The sequence below is a fragment of the Citrus sinensis genome, chromosome 5 (assembly GCF_022201045.2).
Source record: "Citrus sinensis cultivar Valencia sweet orange chromosome 5, DVS_A1.0, whole genome shotgun sequence".
NCBI classification, from domain to species: Eukaryota; Viridiplantae; Streptophyta; class Magnoliopsida; order Sapindales; family Rutaceae; genus Citrus; species Citrus sinensis.
The window spans coordinates 38156514-38178621 of NC_068560.1; the positions used below are offsets into that span (position 1 = coordinate 38156514).

The following is a 22108-nucleotide window of genomic DNA, read 5'->3' on the forward strand; positions in this document are numbered from 1 at the left end:
TCTCACTTTTCTTCTTACTTCAAGAGTTAAACATTCATTTTAATAAGGTAAACACTGAATTACTTTGTTGCTTAGCTTGTTTATGTCCAAAAGATTCATTTGCAGCTTTTAATAAAAAAAAGTTATTGCGCCTTACTCAACTTTATCCAAGAGATTTTTCTCCAGTTGATCTCATGGCACTAGATATTCAACTTGATGTTTACATAATGGATATGCAATCTAGTGTTGAGTTTTCAGGATTAAATGGGATTAGCAATCTTCCACAAAAAATAGTTAAGACTAACAAGCACAAGATGTTTTCATTGGTCAATTTATCAGTCACATTATCATTACTTTTACCAATTGCCACCGCTACTGTTGAAAAAGTTTTTTCAACTATAAATTATGTGAAGAATCGACAACGCAATTAAATGAAAGATAAATGGTTGAATGAATGATAATCTGGCAGTATACATTGAAAAAGATTTATTTGATTGCATTGATAATGAAACTATTTTACAACATTTTCAACACATGAAATCCCATCAAAGAATTATCGATTAGAACAATTGTAATAAGTAAATTTATTATTAATTTATATTATAGTTGTGATTGTATTTACTGTTATCTAAATTTTCAAAATTTATTATCAATTTATATTATATTGCGATTCTATATGTTGTAATATAATTTTCAAAATTATACTACATTTTTAGTGTGCCCCCAGATCAATTAAATTCCTCGCTACGTACCTATGACTAACTACTAAGCTTTAATATTTACTCGGTCGTGTCTTTATGACCAATTTGAGCAGGTAATCATGGAGACGAGTAATGGGGTTGCTGATTGCTGCTCTGAATGCGTTGGTTTAGCATCCTTGATGCAAGAAGCATATGTGGATCGTTGCTCCAACGGCGTAAAGACACTTCTGGAGAAATATCGCTTATGTTGTTTCCCTCGGTCGACCAAGCTGGCGTGTTATCTTCTGCTTTCTCAGAGAATTCCCAACAATCATCACCAGCATCCAAAGCTGCTGAATCTGCTTCTACACATGAATAGATAGGTATTCACACAAAAGGAACTTATGAACAGAAAAATCTATTGTACACTTTCATTCTACAGTAGCGCAATTTCAAGAATATCCTTAGTAGAATGCTAAATCAAATTAAGCTAGTAGAAAGTAAAGCTTCAAACTAATTGACATAATTAATCAATTAATTACAAAGAGCCCCATTTGTTGTTTCATTTATCAAATGAATTTGAATCCATTGCCGGTCTCTTATATATAATTTTTAGTGAGAAAAATAAAAATAAAAAATAGAATTCGCAAACCAGAAGGTGAGCTGAAAAAATGACGGCGAAAAGCAGTAAACTGAGCAAAGACATTAGCAGCGTCAAGATAATCGCCAGCTTCAATCCAAACCGAAACCGCCGCGCTGCGAGCAAAACCCAAAACCTCTCGAGGCCGAAACAAATCGGAACGACGCCGTTCTTCCAAGCTCGACAAAACATTTTTGCCGGACAACTTCAGGGCGTGATTCAGCAAGTCGTCGTTCGTGCACTTGCGGACGAGGGATTTGAAATTGGGCTCGAAAGAAACCACTTCCGATTCGATGAAATATCGACAGTGAGGGCAGTTTTGAGAATTAATATTATTATTGTTGTTGTTGTTCGAGGAGAAGGAGACTAAGATGCCGAGAGAGTCTTGCCTGATAACAACACCCGGCCACCATTGCTGAGGATACACTATTCTTGACCACACTATCTCTCCCCTCTCAATTTTTGAATTTCGCTCCTCCTTCTCCATTTTAATAACAGCCATCAGCTTCCCTTTTACGATTCCATTCTCTTGCGCAGATTGATGTCCAGAGAAGTTTGGGGGGCCACTCACCAGTTTCATCAATAAAAAGTTATTTTCTTATTATTGTTGATCACCATATTATTTCTATATATTTTGGTTATATCATCTTCATTGTACGTATGATGTGTCTCTTATATTTCCAAAATTTAATGTGAAAAAAATATTAATCGGCCAATATGTTTTTATTATGATGGTGGGATCGATTAGATTTATGAAGATTAATTATTTTTTTTTCAATCGTGCGGCATTTTCCTACTAAGGTTTTAGATTTTTATTAGGTTTGGTATGCCAATGCCATTATGCATATGACTAGATTGAGATAGTCTAATATTTAGTATTGTCTCGTATTTAGTGTATAGTTAGTAATATGGATGGACAAATTAATAAATTTATCAGCCTGCCTAATCATTAGTAATTGTATTAAGTCATGCATTAGCATACAAGATGCCTAATTTAATACAAGTGAGGTTTGCCGTTGGGCAGCTTCATATTATTTAATTTTCTTGTACAAGAAAGTAGAATAATCACCCATGCGGAAGCCCATGCGTGTTCTATGTATTATGGTAGCTAGCTTTATATTGTGACTCTACGCAGTCCTCAATTTATATTAATCATCCAGTGCTGCCAAAATATTAAATACAAATGATGTTTGGCGTTCGGCAGCTTCATATTATTTAATTTTCTTATTCAAGAAAGTAGAACAGTCAGTCACCCATGTATGTATATATAAAATCTCCTATGAGACTGTAAACGCACTAGATGCACCCGTGAAGTAGTGATTTGTAGAATTAACTGCTTTCTTAGATGACCCAAAATGCCGTAGCCGATAAACTCCGGGGATAGCCTTCGTCGGCACTTCCCATTCAATGGTTGCTAAGCCATGGAAACTAGTATTCTCCAAACTCCACTTGAAATACAGGGAGAAATCGTCATCGTCATAAACCGGAATCCATCGCTTCCCCTGAAGCATTTCAACCACAGCATATGTTCCTTCTGTTAACAGATCATACCTAGGGTTGGCACTCCAAAATGTGGCACTTGGTCTATCGCCCTTGTTAAATGAACCGTCTTTTGGTTGATTGATATCTTCCTTTATGTCACCAAACATTTTGCCTGCCGGAGGCGAGTCTCCGGTTGGGTTTAGTGAAAGGCTGAGTTGCACGGATGAAAGATCCGGTGGCGAAGGACCCTTCGTGGTTTTTTCTCCTTTTGCCATTGCTTGTGCTAATTTTTTGAATTCTTGAATGTATGCTGGCAATGTGTGGGGTCCGTAAAGCGTTGACGCAGCCTGCAGCACATATCATTTTGGCATCGATCGATGTGATTAGAATAGAATTTCTTCCGTCAAATCCTAAAAGATTTTTCTTATTTAATTTATTTTAATTTGGAATAAGTACCTCATATCGTTGATGTGCGTATTCTTCGAATGTTGCAATGTATTGTGAATAAGCGTTTGTAAGTCCTGCTATTACGATGTGGGTGTCATTATCAAATTCCCCATTTCCATTATTTATTAGAGTGTCCTTAACTGCTTCCCGTAATCTTCGACCCGCCATTGTTGTAAACTCTGCACTTTCAAATAGTTAAATCTTGCCCCACAACAGAATATTAATCACAGTTTCTTTGAAGCTAAACTATACTTGTTATTAAAAGAAAAAGTTTAACCCATTTACTAAAAGCAAAGCTATACATACACCATTTTGATAAATAGAGAAGGAATTTGCGTATAACTGAGCTAACCTCCCGGTACAGAAAGTATGATAAGCTTTCCCAACCTCAGAATTTGAATTGGGAGAACCGCTGGCTGCATTGATATCAGAAATATGATTATCAGAAAATGTTCTTTTAAGCTGCCAAATTGCTGTCTAATAACTTTATTTTCTTTTGGCTCGGAGTTTCCAAGATTAGCAAATTCATGCACAAGAAAAATTCAGCACGTTACCGCCCATGCATAAGGTTCAAACATTTCGCCGGAGGATAGCAGAACAGCCTTTGGCTTTTGACATTCCTCCTGATACTGGCTTGGCTTTTTCAATACGTCCCTCAACTGTTTCCACAGCTTATTGATCTAAAAACATTAAATAACGAGACAAAAAAATCACGGGTTTAAATACCTTGTTCATTTAACCAAAAAGAAAAAGATCTATTGACAATCAAATGCCTGAATCGGTGAGCCCTGACCTCTGTATCACCTTGTTGAAAACCAAACACACCAGGTCCATCTGTAGTTCCGGCGGCGAACCCTGGGCCTAGGGCTGCAGGGCAAGTCTTGACTGTGTTGTTTCCTGTTCCATCCAATCCAACCTCAATATTTGTGAAGTTTATGTAGACATGACGATAATCAATCTTTCCGCTCAATTGATCGGTTGCAGAATTGAATAAATCAACAGCCTTTTGGAATTGCCTTTCTCCTATTATCTTTGTGCTTAATATTTCGTCTGGATACCTGTTAAAATAGTTACAGATTAGTTTAACATGTTGAGCAAAAAATTCATTAGTTTCTTTGAATGAATTGATATATTAGTACCCAGGTCCACGGCCTATGCAGAGCTGGTCATCGCCATGACATGATGAGTGATTGAAGTCACAAGGCTTTCCACTATCAATGCAAAATGCTCCTAGCACATTTGGGGTCACATCTCCAACATTTGATTGGCAAAACGCTCCCACAAATAGCGATCCATCGTTCTTCCTCACTTTGAATCCTTGGCTTGTTGTTTTTCCACATTGCTGTCCTCCAGTGGCCTTGATTGTTTTCGATTTCTCCATCAATTTGCCAATATCTATTTCAAATGAATACTGCACATGAGTTAAATCTCGCAGTGATCATGGAATCCTAATTTGAACAAAAATGAAATCAAGATTTTTCTTGCAACATGGACATCTATTCATCTAGTTGGAAGCTGCCGTTTCAGCTACAAATTTTGAATGCCCAAGGTGTTTGATATGTATTGTTAACAATAACCGAATGGGTTAAAAGTTACAGCACCCTATCCCGACCCGAACGGCTCTTCTGTGTTAAAACAACTTACCCGATGAGGTAGAAAACTTACTGGTTGTTATGGAGGAAGATTCGTTTTTGGAACTGAACCAGTCTTCAAAGAACCTGGCAGCAGCGCCCTTGTTGTCTCCGCTGATGAGCAAATTGTCTCTGGACATAGAGGTGCCGTGTGTAGCATACCAATTGAAGGCTCCTATGCTCTTCCCGCTTGCTGCATCAACAAATTTCAGAAGGGTCATTTCTTTGTCAACGTTTTCTGGGTATCGAGCCCTCTCCTCCGCTGGATTAAGCAGATATGCACTTGGACTCCTGTTTATTCCAGCATTTTCTACGTCCCCTGAAGCATAAACAAGACAAATGACATGGAAATCATTTTGTTAATTTGCTTAAGGATATCGATTCAATGCATGCGCAAACACCTTCAAAACTGAACACTGACCTTTTCTAATGAAAATTGAACCAGGCTTTAAATTGTTGTGAGCCTGAACAATGCTCTGGACAATTGCGGAAACAATGGCATCAAACGATTGTTGGACAAATCCTAGAGACGTGATAGAGTAAATCAAGTACTGCAAGTAACCCCCAGGTCCGGCATGAGTATGGATTCCACTGATTGCTATGTTCTCTTCAGTATACAAATTTCCAAACCTTCGAAACGAGTAGCATTATATGAGATCACCAATTAAGCAAATTCTGACATCTTAAGGTGCTTTTTAAGTTTCGCTTGGCTTATTTACTGTACCTTGTTTTAAGTTTCTCTAGCAATTTAATAGTAACAAGTTGTGAAGCCATGCCGGCATCAAGATTCACAAAAGCAAATCTTGTTCCGTTGGAACTCTCGGCCACAATGAAAGTTCTAGCTCTAAGACGGAAATGAATCCCTGCAGTATTTTGGAAAAGATTGGCATAACCCATCATGTTTGTTCCAGCAGCGGGACCTGTCATGTCATAGCTCCCTACTCCGACCAAATACTGACCATCTGCACTTCTTATTAGAGCAAAACCAAAAACGATAGCAATAATAAGTGACAGAAAATACAAGTGTTGGTTTATTTTGCTACCCATAATTTCTTTGTGGGACCTGGATTGTAAAATCCGGTAGTCATGAAGTTGTTGTATATAAAGATACGGAGTATGGAATTTCTTGGACTTGTTGACACAAAACGTTTCTTAGTATGTCGTGATTAGATTCTTCGTCTTATTGTCAACGCCTAACTTGAAAAATAGATTGTTCGCTTACTTTGTCTAAGATGTCCCGAGGTTGAGTTGGCACCAAAGAATCTCTTCTTGGGTTGCTCCGCACGCGGAGAGTGACGAGGCCCGTTCTTGTCTATCATCGGGTATTTATTATTCTGTTTACATGCTTTATCTGAATCATATAATATGATCATAGTGCTTTACATTCAATTCAATGTTTTATTGCTAATGTACAAAATTGATGGGTTTCGCAATTAAGTAATATGCTATTGGATCATCTCAATAGCGAATTAATGGACATGGGACTAGTCCAGATTCCAATTTGTACTCCTTAATGGGTCTCGTTATCTAGTGCCAACATACTATTACTTCTGCTCAGCATGCATCAAAAAACTAATAAATTCTGTCGTGTATTTATTTGGGTTGAAATCTGCCAAATAATTACAGCCGGTTCCTTCTAAAAAAAAAAAAAAGAAAGCTGGTTGCTATATATATTAAGTGAATAAATATTGTCATCATCTACCCGTTGATTGTATCACCTTCTTCCTACAATTATAGACTTTCTGAACGCAATGACTTAGAACCACCCAACTCGCGTTAATCATTTAGTCATGGACAATTACATGGGTTTAATTTAAAACCGATTGGGCGATAATTTGTTACCTAATGTCAGAAATAGCAAAACGACAAGGAATTAGACCTCAAAAAAGAAAAAGAAAAATCATATATCGTCCGCACAAAACTTAAGAAAGAAGTTTTTGGGGACAGCTCACGATTTGGACTTATAACTTCTGTTCTTCTCATTTAAATATGCAGATGAAATGATAGATGAATCGTCTTTTCAAAATTGGAGCCTGATTCAAATTATTCCACTTATAACGAAGACGCTAGAGATCTAAAGAGTTACACGTCCAGAGTCTGCATGGACCCGCTATTACACCTGGCCATATTCATCGTTCATCAGTCGAGTGGCCTTTCAATTAAGATTCTCAAAAATTTAAGGCCGTCTATTTATTTTCACTTCATAACTGTGTCACTCATTTAATAAAATTTAATATTTTCTCTCTATAATTTTTAACATAATTTTACAAAATCAATAGTTTTACATGCTTAATTTTTTAATCAATTTTATTTTTAAATATAAATAAATGATATTTAAGATAAGAAAATATAAGACAAATCTATTGATTAAGATATATAAACAATATAAGATAATTAATTATGTCAAAAATAAATAATCATATTTGAAATTCAAAACTTAATTCTAGTACAGTGATTAATAAGATTAACATGAACCAACTTATCCAGTAATTGTATAAATTTAATCATCAAAACTCAGATCTATGAATCGTGTCAGATTTTGCAACGTCAGACTGATGAGTATTCTGGGCTCTTCCCAGGGTCCACGTCTACAAAGGTCCACAATTTACGTGCATGATGTCGACTTATCCGCAATCAGTGTTTTTCATAACTTTAATAATTCATTAACAAAAGAAAGCACCGGGCGGGGGGGGGGCTTTATAGCAATCAAAGCATCATTACAATTTACAAGCACGCAGGTGGTACCCAGCGTTCACACCAAAGTTTACCAAAACTCATACAGCAATGAAACTATTTCACGTTATTCATCCAAGTACATAAACAGCACTTATAAATTAAGCATAAAATCAAATGGTAATAAAGGCAAATTTAAAAAAAAAAAAAAAGCATTACAAAGGAGAAAGAACTGAACAAACCACACAAACAGGAGACCGGCAAAAACAGTAATTGTATCAAACACATTACAAATTTAATCTTCTTAATTAATGGGCAGCAGTTTCTTTGTCCTTATCCTTTTCGTCCTCAGACTTTGGGTGGTAGCCAGGGAGCTTCTCCTTGAGTTTCTCCAATATGCCCTTCTTCTCCTTGGCCTCTGCCTCAGGAGCCTCGACTGATGTGGGGTGCTCAGCAGCAGGAGGAGAAGGGACCTGATGATCTTCAGGTTTCTTTTGCTGTCCTGGTAGTTTCTCCTTGATCTTGTTGAGAAATCCTTTCTTTTCTTCAGGATGGGCTTCTTCCTGGTGGTGGGGAGCATGGACATCATCAAGTTTCTCGACAGGGACTGTCGTGTCCTCTTCTTTCTCACCTGATATTTTCTCCTTGAGCTTCTCCTTCAGTCCCTTCTTTTCCTTCTTCTTCTTCTTCTTTTCCTCATCATCGCCCTCCTCCTCATCGCTTGACTGCACACACACACACACACCAAAAAAACAATTTAAAATACGATGCTTAGGATCATTCGTTCAGATTGTTTTTATTTTTTTATCATAAATTAAGATGATTAACAAATGAAGAAACAGAAACTTACAGAGCTAGAGCTGCTGGTGGATCGGTGAAGTTTGTCTAAGAAACCGGGCTTCTTCTCTTCCTCTTTCTCCTCCTTCCTGTGTTCCTCTACCTTTGGCTGAGGCTCAGAGACATGAACTTTCTCAAACTCGGTGGCGATCACCCCCTGATCGTGATGTTGAGGTTTCTCCTCTTCTTTCTTCCCCAAGAAATCAAGCATCCCGCGATCCTTGGTCTCCACTGCACCTTCCGTCCCAACACTCGGCTCGTACTCATGGCTCTTCTGCTGCTTCTTGATCTCTTCAGCCATACTTGTCAATTATCACTCACAAACAACAATTTTTAACAACAGATCAACGGACAAGAACACAGAGATATGTGGTATGTGCAATAAAGTAAGTTTTCGAGCTTCTTTAAGGAATTTTTGCTTACTTAAGACACAGAGTACGTGTGCTTTTATAGTGTCACACCACGCGGATCTGACGCGATTAAGAGAATATAAAAGCCCATTTGGATTAGCCAATCACAACTAGCTCCAGTGACCGACGTGTACCTTAAGACAAAGCAGAAAACAAACAATCCACTCTCTCGAATAACTTAAAAACCATTACTCGCTTTGTTTTATTGACAGCTGTCTATCGCTGAACGTGTCGAATCCTTAAGGCGAGTGGAGCGGCTTGAAAAGAGGAGAACGGCGATTTAACGGACAAAAGAAGAAAGTAGAAAAATGGAGAGGGAGACACGCTGTACCGTAATGGTGGTGCTGGGATACGACCGAAAGAAGAGGTGCCACGTGTAAGAAGAACGTGAATGGTTGTCCTCGGTGGGACCCGAAAGTGTCGGTCTTTGAGAGGATAAATTAGCGAAAGGTCGGTGTGGAGGCCCAGCTAATACTTTCAGGTGGGGGCCACGTGGCAGTTGCGTCTATGTGAAGAAGTGTAGGAGTTTCGAGATTTGCGCGACTGCTTACTGGTTGGTGTTCTACTTTCCTGGGCAAATTCATTTTATAACTGGGCTGAGTTAAGTTGATGCTTTCAAACGTTGCACCTTACCAAGGAGCGTTTGCTTTGGGGTTGCTTGCGGACATTTGGCCGGTTAAGATGTCGCTAATTCCTTTCTAAAGTAGAAAAAATTATTTTCACAATAGTACCATTTTGTGTGGCCTTTTGTGCCCGTATTTGAACGCTAGCACGTGACTGGTTCTAATTGTCTGCTACTGTGAAACTAGGTAAATCATTCATTTTATATTGGGGAATAAACTTAATCATCTAGTAGATAGCGAATGTCATTAGTAGCCAATTCGTAATGAGCTACGTAAAGGCAGGCGGGTGTGAGTTTCTCATTTATTTTTCTTTAGTGTATGGGGTAACTGTCAGAGCCAGAGGGAGCTTTATTCATATTCGACAAAAGTATTCTGACACTGTTGAAGAGTCGTTCCCTACTTCCCTTACTCCCCCACTGAAGGAGGGCCACGGAATTACACCGCCCACATCCCAAGTTCTGACGAACTACTCTTGAGACATGGGGAAGTTGGGGTTAGACTAGTTATGTCTAAAGCCCATTTTGTGCCTAGTTTAGTATCATGGTTTTCGGAGTTGGGTTTGCATTCGTTTTCAAGTCTGTTTGTACTTGCGTTGGCGGAGACATTTTAGGGGGGAGAAGAGTTTCTGTTATGCATGCAATTCAAGGGGGGGTTTTGAACGAATAAAGTTAAGAGGATACAAAGGAATTTTGAAAGTGGAAACCTCACTTGAGGAGATTATTAGGATGGTCAAATTGAAAGCAGCTTCATTTCATGACTTACAGTTACAACAATGATGTAGTTAATTAAAAAGACAAATACTTGCAATGAAATCAAATCACGTTCAAAATTCAAATCCAATATCTCTAGTCCTGTGAATCTGCAAGTATCCACAAAATTGAATTTTGGCTTTCTCCATCTTAAATTTAATGAATCAAGAGAGGAAAAAATGTGGGAAGCTAGAGAGTCAACTACTTCTACCTATTTCTCAAAGCAAATGAAAAATCTTATCTTTTCCGTGCCCAGAGTCTTTTCAAACCCCGTCATTTAGGCTGAATCTAGTTGCTTTAATTCTTGTAATAAGAGACTCCGTAGCATTACATACACCTCTCCTCGCAACCAACTTCACCCTGAAGTTATCATGTAACATTTTCATCCTGTTACCATCACCATCTAACTCACGCAGCTGAACGGCCTGCTTCCTTGTTACCAAACCATAGAGACAGAGATGACCAGAATCAAAATTTTCACCTTGGAATTTGACCCTTAACAAGGCATCAGATTCTAGATCAATAGACTTTGGATCAAACAACGCAGAGAAGCTCCCAAACGTCAGGTCAGGGGTCTCAAACAACTTATCCAAATTACCATTGTCCTCACTCTCATTATATGCTTTATTAGTTAGAGCCAATGACCTCCTTTTGGCCACTCTAAGTATGCTAGCAGCCTCTCTCATCCCACTTAAAAAGGCTCCATGCATTGTCGCCGGATATTGTTTATTAGTTGCTTCCCCTGCAAAGAAAACTCTCCCATCCCCTACAGTCTCCGCAAGAATATCATAATCATCACCCGAAGAACCAACGGCAACATAAGAGTAAGACCCATATGAGAATCGATCCTTCCCCCAACGAGTACAGATTGCCTGAACTGGATCTGGAACAACAATTCCTTTTGGATGGTAAATACCTCTCAGTATCTCTAATACTTTATTCACAGACTCTACCGGTGACATTTCCTCAAACTTAATCGCAGCATCCCCAGCAACAAGAGCCACGAGAAGTGGACCTCCTGATACAGAAGAATAGCTATAAAATAAAAAGAACTCACCTCTCATACTTGAATCTTCTGTCAAATGCCCAAATGTATCAATCTCTCCACCCCAAAAATTATGTGGAAACAACATTGCAACTTTATTAAGCAATCCATATCCTAATCTCTGAATTGCATCTTTCTTCCGCTGAGGAAGCTCAGGTACAAACTCAATTGTTCCCTTCTTAAGCACACCTAATGGTACTGTACAAAGAACCATGTCCCCGCGAAACTCCTGCCCACCAGCATAAACCATAACCCCATCAACACCGTATCTAATACTCTGCACAGTCCGTTGATAAAATATTGGAAGATCCTCAGCAAGTGCTCTAACAAACCGTTCATTGCCTCCAGGAATAAAGCAATGATCACCACCCATCTCATATGGATCATCCTGATCCCAATAAGCCATTGACAAATTAGACATCAAGGAAGCATTTGCATACTCCAAATTTGCTAAATGCCAATTCAAGAGCATTCTCTCTTGCAAATCCTCAGCAACTTTATAAACATTTCTAAAAGCTTCAAGTGCAACGCCTAATGGAACATCTACAGATTTAAATTCCTCAATCATATCATGTCTAAGCTTGCAAACTCTATCCAACAATTTATTAAACGATACCTCTACTCCAGAATCAATATCAGCATCAATTGCTTTACCATTAGGTAAATACAAAGGACAAATATCTCTCACCTTATGAAGTGGCAATTCTAACTGTCTAGCAAGAACACCAAGAGGGTTCCCATTTATTCCAGTGAGGACGCTCCCACCAACATCAGCTGCAGCCACCACTCCATCACACTTCATCTTGCGTGTCTTGACACGTCCACCGGGACGTTCCCTGCCTTCCAAAACGACTACTTTAAACCCCATTGAAATCAACTGTCTCGCCGCAACTAACCCCGCAAGACCAGCACCTACGATCACCACATTACCCCTCTCCACTCTACCAAATGACCCCAATTTCACTTCTTTAATAGGCGGCGCTAGCCCGAAATTGATGTACCCATGTTCTAGTAAAAAATCATACGCTGAGTCAACTAGGGTTTTGTGCTCGGAACGAATTGACTCGAGCGCCTGCTCACGCGTCAACCAGACAGAAACATTCGATCTCCAGAGTGATAGAATGTGATTTCTCACGACAATGTAATTAGCTTGCTCGGTACCTCCAATTTTGGAAACTACATTCGCTTCGATTTCTTCTTCAGTAAGTGAATCAACTGGAAAACCAACTGAGATTGCAATTAGGGCTTCGGTGTCGACTTCTTTAGCAAGGCAGGAGAATCTGGGGCGTCGGTTCCTCGCCAAGGATGGATTGCCGTTGATTTCGGTGAAGAAGCGCTTTCTACGGCGTCGTTTCCTCGGGGGCGGGCCCGGCTCGGCAGGGTTAGGGTTTTGGGGCTGTTGGTCTTCTGGAATTGGATCAGAAGAGTCGTCTAGCGAGTCCGAAACGGGAGCCTCGAGTGCAGTATTTGTTTCCGTGGCGTTCTGGAGCTCATCAGTTTCCGCCTGGGTTTCGATTTGACTGGGAGAGAGCGTTGCATCGGTCTCCGGCGAAGACTCGTCGGAAACGACATCGTCGTTTGCGTTATCGGAGGGTTCTTGCGGTGTTTCCATTTTGGGTTTATCATAAAGTCCTTCGGCTTAAAAAATTGCCCGAAAAGACTATAACCCCAAGTAAAAGAGTGCGCTAATTTTTGTAAGGGAGTTTGCTGTTTTTTGCTTTTTTGAGTCACGATTGGGTTAGGGCCTTAAAACGTAGCCCAATTCTGACGAGCCAAGTTCAACCCGTCAAAGCTGCCGGCTCTGTTTTAAAAAGCAAGCTTAATTAAACAAGGTTTAAAATTTAAAAAGGCTATAAATTTTGAGATTCAACAAACTTAAAAGAAAAAGGACAAAATTATCGTGGGAGAGGGTGCACGCAAATGAAGCCAGTGCCTAAACCAATTGAACGGTGATGCTCTCTCTTCTGTCCTTGTATCAGTGCATCGTTCAATTCGTCTTTTGGCTCTGCGAAATCTCCACTCGCAAACGATTCGTAAAGCAAATTCTTGACTGACAAACAAAGGTGAAGGCAGCGATGATAACGCGATCAAATCTGGCAGAACAATTGAGGGAATATCAAAATCGATCGAAGCACGAATGGGCCTCTGTCTCTTTCTTCTCTTCCACTTCTAATATCTCTTCTTCTAGGTATTTTAATTTTCCTCTTAATTTGGCATTTATTTTATAATTTTACGGCTATGAACATTTGCTTTGATATTTTCTTTGTCGTTTGATTGTGCGATTAAATTATCGTTGTTTTAATTCAAACACTTGTTACAAATTTAGCATTTAGCTGGATTGATTGATTTAGAGAATTTTCATTAGTTTTAATTCGAATCCTTAAATGTAGGTTAGCCAAAAAGTTGGTAATAAATAATTTTTTGATGCTAAAAAAAAGGTAAATTATTGGATTGCTTATTCCACGCAATGGTTATGGTTAACATATGAAAGTGCAAGAAATCTGTTGGTGCAAAACTTGATGTGGTGTTTGTGATGCGATTAGATAAATTCCGTGCTTTCTAATTTGTGCAATCTTAAGATGCCTTTTCACAGTGCCACTTAAAATAAGTATTCATATTTTCAAATTCCCTTTAGTTTTTGTGACTTCCAACTATAACTTTTGAATTCTTTGCTGTGTGATAAGATTTTGAAAGAAAATAGTTTTTGCCTGATTTTTTCTTGCTGCCTCAAAAATGGCATTTAATTATGGCTGAGGAAATGATGATTGTATGGATGTGTGGAGGTAAAGAGAAGATAAGAATATATCTAGAAAATGAGGCAAATTTAAGAATATTCTCTGTGGGTGATTGGTCAATGGTTAGGGATTTGAGGAGGCGACAGTGGGATAAAGAGGTTGAACTTTTGTTTTAGTTCGAAATGATTTTACTGCTGATAACCGTTGAACTAGCACGGATCAGGTGTTTATTTCTTGCTTTTGTTAGGTCAAGCTTCTGCCACATAAAATAGGATATGTTGTTTTATTTCAGAGGATTGAAATTGTATTGTGAAGGGGTGTGAGTAATCATTGGCTTTATATCACGTTGGTAACTATATGGGCATGCTCGATTTTATTTCTGTTCAAATATATTTTTTTCATCTCATCTACAGCTTTGTTTAGGGAGCTCTAATTTAAACTTTGCATTTATTGTTTTCGCTTTGGTGTTTCTTGGTAAGAACGCTTATAATAGTGGTTGTGTCTTTTTCCCCGCTTGCTGTGGATGCAGGGTGGACGTTGTGATATTCGTAATATGGGAACTCGTCATTCTGGCTTTCCTGGTCTTTTCAGCAGTTTCATTATACTTTAGGCATATGCGACTCGCTATTATCTTAGTAAGCATCACAATGCTACTGCTTTTATGCATGAAAGTTACAAAACAAGTGAGATTGGCTAGGAAGAAGAAACGAAGGATGCTTCTTCCATTGTCTATGTAGAACAATACAAGTTGAAAAGTTTTTTCAAGTACCCAACTTTTGTTCTGTAAATCATGAAAGTTATTGGTCCGTGCATTTGGTCTGAGCTTGCATTGGTTTATTTGATTGTGTTGTTGCACCCAGAGCACATTGATTGAAGAATGACTGACATGATCACTTCAACAGTTGGTTATCAAAGTAATGTGCATTTATCACTCAAAATGTAAAGTTGGGATGTCTCATAAATGAAGACGGTCTGTAGAAGATGTCTTTCTCACTAGTACATTACCATATAAACAGTGGCTTTGAGAAATCTGTCAAAATTTGATTATTTATGAAATTGCCAAAAGATGATTTTCCTTTTTGTGATATCTTATAATTTATGAGTTGCTGAATGGATTGTCTTGAGTTCATTTTGCCATAAGTAATAAAATTGGATATATTTTGGTCACATTTCTTGTTTCTGAAGCAAGGAAATATTAGGAGATAACGTCAGGAAATGGAGTGGTCGTTTGCTAATTTGTTGCTTCGATCATAACTGTAGGCTGAACTTCACTGGGGACTTTAGTAATCAACTAAAGTCCCAGAGCAAGCATGTTCCCTCTGGCTGTTGCTTCTATTGAGTAGGGATGGCAAAAATTCCCACAGGCACGGGTATTTTCGGGGATTTTCCCCATTCGGGGAGGGTATGTGGATAATTTCATACCCAATTTCTTATTCGGGGAAGGGATGGAAAATTTTTTTTACCCAATTTCTTATTCGGGGAGGGGACGGGGATGAGGTGGAATCCCCATCTCCTACCCATTTTTCCGTTTTAATTTTTAATTTAATTTTTATTTTTTAAATTATTAGTAAATAAATAATAAAATTTGAATTTTAAAATTATAAGTATTGGTAAAAATAAAAAATATCAAAATATTCATATTATTAAACTTTTAGGCCTAATTAACTAATTAAAGTTCTAAATTTTTATTTAGGACATTAAAAAGACCGGACAGATTCTATTAGTCCAAAATTTTTGTTTTAATTTTAATATTCATTAAATATTTTAAACTTAAATTTATTTTTTATTTATCTTAAATCTATTTTTATTTATTTTTAGATGTTATAATTGCTCACAGCAAATCACAATTTTAATATATAATCTAATATAATATTTGCTCTTGATTTGCTTCGACTTAACTATTGTGCTATAAAATGAATAGTCCACATTTATAAAGTGCCAATGCCACCATTGAAAAGTTAATTTTGAATATAAATTTGATTTTATTTGTAACAATTTTGTATTAGGCTATTAATTTATTCATGATAGTTTGTATCCCTTACATGCTGAGTTACTTACTAATTTAATATATGTGACTTTTGTAATGGATATTAATGTAAGATATATTTTGAACTTTATTTTTATTTGAATTTTTTATTTTAATATGATTAACTTAAAATCGAAAACAAACAAAATGTATTAGTTATTCAGGGATCTCCTGTTATTATTCGGGGAGGTGATGATGATTCTCTTAAATAATTTTGACGGGGATGGGGAGGGAACGAGGACATACGCAAAATATCGGGAATGGATACGGGGAGATTGGTCCCCTCCCCTCCCCTCCCCATTGCCATCCCTACTATTGAGCCTTGAAGAAGTGAAATTCAATTCCCATGGTAGCTAAACTCCATGTTGCTCCAATAACCGCTAGAATGCTGAGAACCATTCCTAAAATTCCTAATGCCCAATTGAGACCCCAAATTGCACTATATGTGGTGGGCTTTCTAATGTGGATCCACATGAAGCATGGATACGCTAAGGTTATGGGTAATGCAATCCCTCCAATCAACGCAGCCAAGTTGCGCAAGAATGGAAGTGCCGCTGATATAAAGAATTCGACGCTTCCAAAGAAGACTCTAATACCCGAGCGGAGCCACCATGGACATGGTTTGTTATATTTGCTAGTATATTTGAATTCCAAATTATCAAACACCGGCATAGCAAAAATCTGAAATGAGCTGAGACTGCTAATCACAACAAATAAGCTTGTCAATCCCAGAAGCACTTTTGATGTGTCATGATTATGGTATTTGTGCAAGGCATCAAACATCCCTTCATTTCCAGGCATCTGGCAGTAAGCATCATATATATCATTAGCCTTAAAGAAACAAAAGAAAAGTAAACAGAGACAACAGAGACGGTATTGGCTTTGCTCTCACCAAATTTCCATATGCGGAATAGCCGCCTATTGCAAGAGGAAACAAACACATCGCAATAATCAAATATGCGAACTTCACTCCTCTCCACATCGGGATACGCGAAGGTTTCTTTGCAGTAGAAGGCATGGTCCCCTGTAACAATATCGTCATAATTATAATTTTTCAAAATTCATCAGTTTCAATATATATTTTTAATTGAATATATTGCCATTTCTTTGAATGAAAAGGTTGAACTTTACTTGTACTTCGAGCACAAGATTATGGCCTCTGAAAGCGAAGGCGATTATCCCAAGTGAATTGAGAATACTGAAAATGGTAGCCACGTCTGATATCTCCTTCACCGGCTCGTAGGAGACACCCACGGGCCTATCTTTAATGACGGACACAACCCAAATGATTGTACAGTAGCTAACGGCAGTGATTGCTCCGATCAGGGAAACCCCAGCGATTGAATTTAAGTTGGGAAGTTGAGCCAAAACAACTGCTGCGCAAATGAACACCAAGTACCACTCTACAGTTGTTAAACGAGTAACGTTGCATGTCTCACTAGCACCACACACGATTTCGAAAAATGTCTTCAACGTGCCACCTCCTATCATGACCAAGATCACACACGTGCCACCTGATAGATACATGATTGGGAAAAGAGCAAGCAGCTTCCCTCGTTTTTCACCTAAAAATCTCGCAATCATGCGTTAATTATTAATTGGCCTTTTGTGTTTCATTAAACGGAAGTGCAGGTAAGCCAGTATTGTATTCAAGCTGATTATTTAGGACATATATAAGGTACTTTGCAAGCAGCTTCCCTTGTTTGTTATGGTGTTGATAGGGAAATGATGAAGAAGTTGGGTTTGGCTTATTCTTCGGGATCCGAAGAAATTGATTATCAATTAAGGTGAATACTGATGGAGTAACTGTAAAGGTAATCCAGGTCTTTTCAGCTGGTGGAGAGATTTTCCGTGATCCTATCTTGCCGGTTTTGGTTGATCATGATGAGGGTTCACTCGCGTTACTGCTTTTAAGCTTTATGTGCTTTTTTCAGTCTCAAGTTACGACTAAGCCGTATTCATCTGTCTTCAACAAAGAAAAATGATATAGCCTGAAGGAATGGTGTTAAAGTATTAATTAATTATTTTGTCTTTTTTTTTGGGTTTAATTTTTCTATTTAACTATTACAGCTCTCCAACGAATCACACACCGTCTTATGAGGCTTACTCTCTCTCTCTCTCTCTCTATATATATAGCTTTGACTGTCGTTTACCAAATTTGTATTTTTTTTTTTTATGAGAATTTGTATTTTTTTTAAAAAACAAAAAAGAATTGCACGTAAGTCATGATCAACACCAAATTAAAGCCTGTTATGTACTTCTTGTACCATATAGGACGCTGCTTACCAAAAGCTGCCATTGAAAGACGGAGGTATCTGCTGTAGCGTGTCCCAGATTCCGATTCATGCAGCTGAATCAGTAACCATAAAGTGTACAGCTGCCATATGAAAACCAATAAGAGACATATAATTCCCCAGGTCCTGCAAAATATGATTATGATTAGGTTCATTTTACATTACAAGTTCTACAACAAAATAGATTAAAAATGAAAAAAAGAACGAAAAGAAAAACTAAAAACCTAATTATGATTATGATCATGATCACAGACAAATTTATTATTTACCAGCCGAGAGTAGTGAAGGCTAGAGGAAGAACGAGGGCCTGAACACCGATTCCTGAACTGAGAGTGTGAAACGCTGAGTAGTACGCATTGCCATTCCTGGATTCAGTGATGGGAAGCCAAGCGTCTTGAGGGTCAAGTTTGGTGAATTGACCAACCTCTTCTAAGTAACCATGCACACTTGTAATCGCCTTCTTCATAGGGCTGACAATTGGTGTCATTAAACGCGAAGCCAACGGGCTTCTTGGTGTTCTAGGGGCTGAATCAGGCAACGGTGATGGAGGAGCTGAAATGGCTGTACTTGCTGGGCTCGAAATCTCACCCATCTCTAACAAATTACTTATTCTAGCTCGCTCTTATCTTTTGATATATGTGTGTGTGTGTGTGTGTGTAAGTGGAGCTATATTAATTCTTTGACTATATTGCTATAACTCGGGGAGCCACTTTTACTTTTGATTTAAGGAGTAGTATACGATTTGTTTAATAACTGTGGACGCTGATCAGTAGGTTAAATAAAAATTAATTATTGAATTAAGTGGAAACTTTGACTCGACGACCCCACGTTTGGCTGCTGTCGTCGTGAGAAATGGCACCAGTGAATGAGTGGCCGACTCTTTTTTGAAGCTCGCCTCTTTTCCATCATGCCGCAGCCGCCACACACGTCACCTTGCCTTCATCAGCATCTCCTTTTCTCTCTAGCTACCTATCTTTAATTATGGACTGTTTAATTTGCATGTATATTGTATTTTATGTTGTATTTTCTCTGTTTTCATGCACGTAGTTTGTTTGACTGGACAATCAGGAGACGCTGTATCGCGCTAAAACCACTTTTTTTTTTAATAATGAAAATAATTTTTTTTTTAAAAAGAAAGTATTCCTTTCATTGCCTTAAGAAGAGAACAAATACAAGATTTCAACTGGAAATTCATCCAGCCATATACAAGATTCCGACTTTCTAAGAGCTAACTTAGCTAGGTCATGAGCTAAATTATTACAAGTCCTCCCTACATGCTAAGCTTTGAAATTCTGGAAACTCTTCTTGGCTTCTAGAATGTCAAAGATCACCCAAAAAAGCTTTGTTGAGGTGCTTTGCTTGCTGTTTATTAGCTCTACCACCCTCTTCGAGTCAGATTCTAAAATGATTGAAGATGCCCCTGCCTTAATAGCTTCTTGAATTCCCCACAGAGCAGCCTTTGCTTCATACATCTCCACATCTCCAAAGCTTTTGACAGTGTTTACTGCTGCCGCAACCACTTCGCCTCTGTAATTCCTGATCACAGCCCCCAAACCAGCAAGATTATTTTGCTCATCTATTGCGGCATCCACGTTAACTTTGACCCAATCTTCACTAGGAGGACTCCATTGGTTTTGCTGCATGCTTGTCAATTCCAGTGAGCAATTGTGCTCTGGTTGCTTTATTCGTTTGACAGAATCAGCTATAGACATTGCTTTGGCTATCAGTCGTGATGGATCTTCACACTTCCCATTAAACAGCCAGTTGTTCCGAGCATTCCAAATGACCCACAAAAAGGATGCAACTAGCTCACTATTTAGATTGCTATGATGTTGGTATGAGTGGTGAAGCAAAGTAATAACATCAGGGAAATTTTCAACTTTCAAATCAATTCCCAGGGAGGAGTATCTCCACACTTTCCTCGCAAATTTACAGAACAATAAGGCATGAGTTGTGCTCTCTATCTCATTATTGCAGATTGGACAAGTTGCCTCTTGCATCACTCTTTTATTCCTTAAATTTTTTGTTGTGGGAAGAAGATTCTTTGCCGCTCTCCAAAGGAATATCTTTACTTTTTCGGGGACCATAAATTTCTAAGAAGATTCTTTGCCGCTCTCCAAAGGAAGATCTTTACTTTTTCAGGGACCATAAATTTCTAAATGATATTCCATTGACTGGGGTTTTGATTTGAGCAGCTGGGAATGTCCTGGTGCCTTTGCTTTAAAGCTAGCTGGTAGCCACTTCTAACTAAATAGTTCCCTCGCTTATCATAATGTCAAATTAGAGTATCTCTATTTTGCTGTCTAGGGAGAGGATATGAACAATTATTTCAGCATCATCTTTACCAAAATGTTGATAGATTAGCTCTTCCTTCCAGCAATTGTTGTCATCTATAAGCTCCGCCACAGATGCTTCCTTTGGCAAATTTGGGGGTGATATGGGTTTGAAAGTTGTTGGTCTAGGAATCCAGCTGCCATTAAGGATATTTATCTGTTGCCCATTACCGACTCTCCACCTGCAGCCATTCTTCAACACTTCTCTTCCCCAAAGAATGATTCTCCAAATGTAAGATGGTTTAGAACCCAAATTTGCCTATATGAAAGATGAATACTTAAAATATCTTGCCTTTAGGAGTCTGGCCACTAGAGAACCTGGATTTTGGATGATCCTCTAGCCTTGTTTGGCCACGAGGGCCTGGTTGAAACATGAGAGATCTTTGAACTCCAAACCTCCTCTGATTTTTGCTTGGCACAGATTCTCCCACCTAAACCAGTGGATGTTTTTTTTTCTCCTTCGATGAGCCCCACCAGAACTTGGCTATTTCCTTTTGCATATCGGGACACAATCCTTGAGGAAGCTTGAAAACACTCATAACATAAGTGGGAACCGCTTGCGCCACTACTTTAATAAGGATCTCTTTACCTCCACATGAGAAAAAATTTTGCTGCCAGTCCGAAATCTTGCTGAGCACCCTGAGCTTTATCTCGTTGAAGAAACCCTTTGTCATTTTCCCTATCATTGATGGAAGTCCAAGATATTTTTCGTGCTTAGAGACGACATTAAGCTGAAAAATATGTTTTATTGCTGCTACATGCTCCGGCTTTGTGTTGCTACTGAAAAACATTAATGATTTTTCCATGTTAAAAATTTGACCCGAAGCCCTCTCATAGCATTCAAACACCTTCTTTAGATTTCTACATTCGTCAGCCGTTGCTCTAGCAAACATTAGACTGTCATCTGCGAACATGAGATGGGAAATAGACAAGTCTTTGCCGAAATTTAACCCATAGATAAGCTTTTAATGCTCGGTCTGTCTAATCAGATTGGAAAAAGCTTCAGCACACATAATAAACAGGTATGGAGACAATGGGTAGCCTTGTCTAAAGCCTCTTTGCGGATAAAATAATCCTTTTGCTACCCCATTTACAATAACAGAAGAAGAAACTATAGTAATGCAATTCATGATTAGATCAACCCATCTCCGCAAAAACCTCATTCTCAGCATAATTTGTTCCAGAAAAGGTCATTTCACTCTATCATAAGCTTTGCTGACATCTAGTTTAAGAGCCACCAGCCCATGTTTTTTCCCCTTACTATGTCTTATCTTATGCAAGCATTCATAGCCTATAATAGTGTTATCCAAGATTAATTTATTCGGGATGAATGCACTTTGGGTTGGAATTATGATGTAGTAAAGGATGTGTTTGAGTCTATTTGCAATTGTTTTGGCAACTATTCGGTAAATAAAATTGCAAAGGCTTATGGGTCGGAAATCGGTTACTCTCGAAGGTTTTGACACCTTAAGGATTAATGCAATATGTGTATGATTTAAAAGGGCAATGTCACCTCCATTGTTT

General features: G+C 38.3%; 8 protein-coding genes across 10 annotated transcripts; 1 reads left to right on the forward strand and 7 right to left on the reverse strand.

Moving 5' to 3' along the window:
- Positions 1–525: 525 nt before the first annotated feature.
- LOC102628822 (uncharacterized) lies at positions 526–2005 on the reverse strand. 2 transcript variants are annotated; one of them, XM_052442152.1, is made up of 2 exons: positions 1312–2005; positions 526–1018 (listed from the first exon to the last, which is right to left on the reverse strand). In XM_052442152.1, exons 1-2 carry the CDS (start codon positions 1877–1879, stop codon positions 798–800), a joined length of 789 nt encoding a protein of 262 aa, XP_052298112.1. In that variant the 5' UTR covers positions 1880–2005; the 3' UTR covers positions 526–797. The 2 variants fall into 2 exon arrangements, with proteins under 2 accessions (XP_052298112.1, XP_006473910.2); XM_006473847.4 differs by having other exon boundaries at positions 526–1024.
- Positions 2006–2313: 308 nt separating this feature from the next.
- LOC102629087 (neutral ceramidase 2-like) lies at positions 2314–7138 on the reverse strand. The gene is made up of 9 exons (XM_025096919.2): positions 5584–7138; positions 5281–5489; positions 4894–5178; positions 4368–4623; positions 4022–4286; positions 3783–3908; positions 3581–3644; positions 3238–3407; positions 2314–3128 (listed from the first exon to the last, which is right to left on the reverse strand). The coding sequence occupies exons 1-9, from the start codon at positions 5904–5906 to the stop codon at positions 2577–2579; spliced, it is 2250 nt and encodes a 749-aa protein (XP_024952687.2). The 5' UTR covers positions 5907–7138; the 3' UTR covers positions 2314–2576.
- Positions 7139–7636: 498 nt separating this feature from the next.
- On the reverse strand, positions 7637–8872 carry DHN (dehydrin). 2 transcript variants are annotated; one of them, NM_001288877.1, is given in 3 exon segments: positions 7637–7953; positions 7955–8257; positions 8383–8677. In NM_001288877.1, coding segments are annotated over 3 exon segments (708 nt in total). In that variant the 5' UTR covers positions 8671–8677; the 3' UTR covers positions 7637–7836.
- A 1256-nt stretch (positions 8873–10128) lies between these two features.
- Positions 10129–12978, reverse strand: LOC102630935 (lysine-specific histone demethylase 1 homolog 1). The gene has a single exon (XM_006473690.4). The coding sequence runs from the start codon at positions 12806–12808 to the stop codon at positions 10415–10417; it is 2394 nt and encodes a 797-aa protein (XP_006473753.2). The 5' UTR covers positions 12809–12978; the 3' UTR covers positions 10129–10414.
- Positions 12979–13083: 105 nt separating this feature from the next.
- On the forward strand, positions 13084–15011 carry LOC102631227 (hypothetical protein). The gene is made up of 2 exons (XM_006473691.4): positions 13084–13384; positions 14461–15011. Exons 1-2 carry the CDS (start codon positions 13272–13274, stop codon positions 14666–14668), a joined length of 321 nt encoding a protein of 106 aa, XP_006473754.1. The 5' UTR covers positions 13084–13271; the 3' UTR covers positions 14669–15011.
- A 463-nt stretch (positions 15012–15474) lies between these two features.
- On the reverse strand, positions 15475–16976 carry LOC127902678 (lysine histidine transporter-like 8). Its single transcript, XM_052442421.1, has one exon. It carries the CDS (start codon positions 16756–16758, stop codon positions 16270–16272), a length of 489 nt encoding a protein of 162 aa, XP_052298381.1. The 5' UTR covers positions 16759–16976; the 3' UTR covers positions 15475–16269.
- LOC102629374 (lysine histidine transporter-like 8) lies at positions 16790–18843 on the reverse strand. Its single transcript, XM_006473849.3, has 4 exons — positions 18521–18843; positions 18244–18377; positions 17089–17522; positions 16790–16981 (listed from the first exon to the last, which is right to left on the reverse strand). Exons 1-4 carry the CDS (start codon positions 18841–18843, stop codon positions 16790–16792), a joined length of 1083 nt encoding a protein of 360 aa, XP_006473912.2.
- A 685-nt stretch (positions 18844–19528) lies between these two features.
- LOC107176378 (uncharacterized) lies at positions 19529–20251 on the reverse strand. The gene has a single exon (XM_015528795.2). It carries the CDS (start codon positions 20249–20251, stop codon positions 19529–19531), a length of 723 nt encoding a protein of 240 aa, XP_015384281.2.
- Between the last annotated feature and the right edge of the window lie 1857 nt (positions 20252–22108).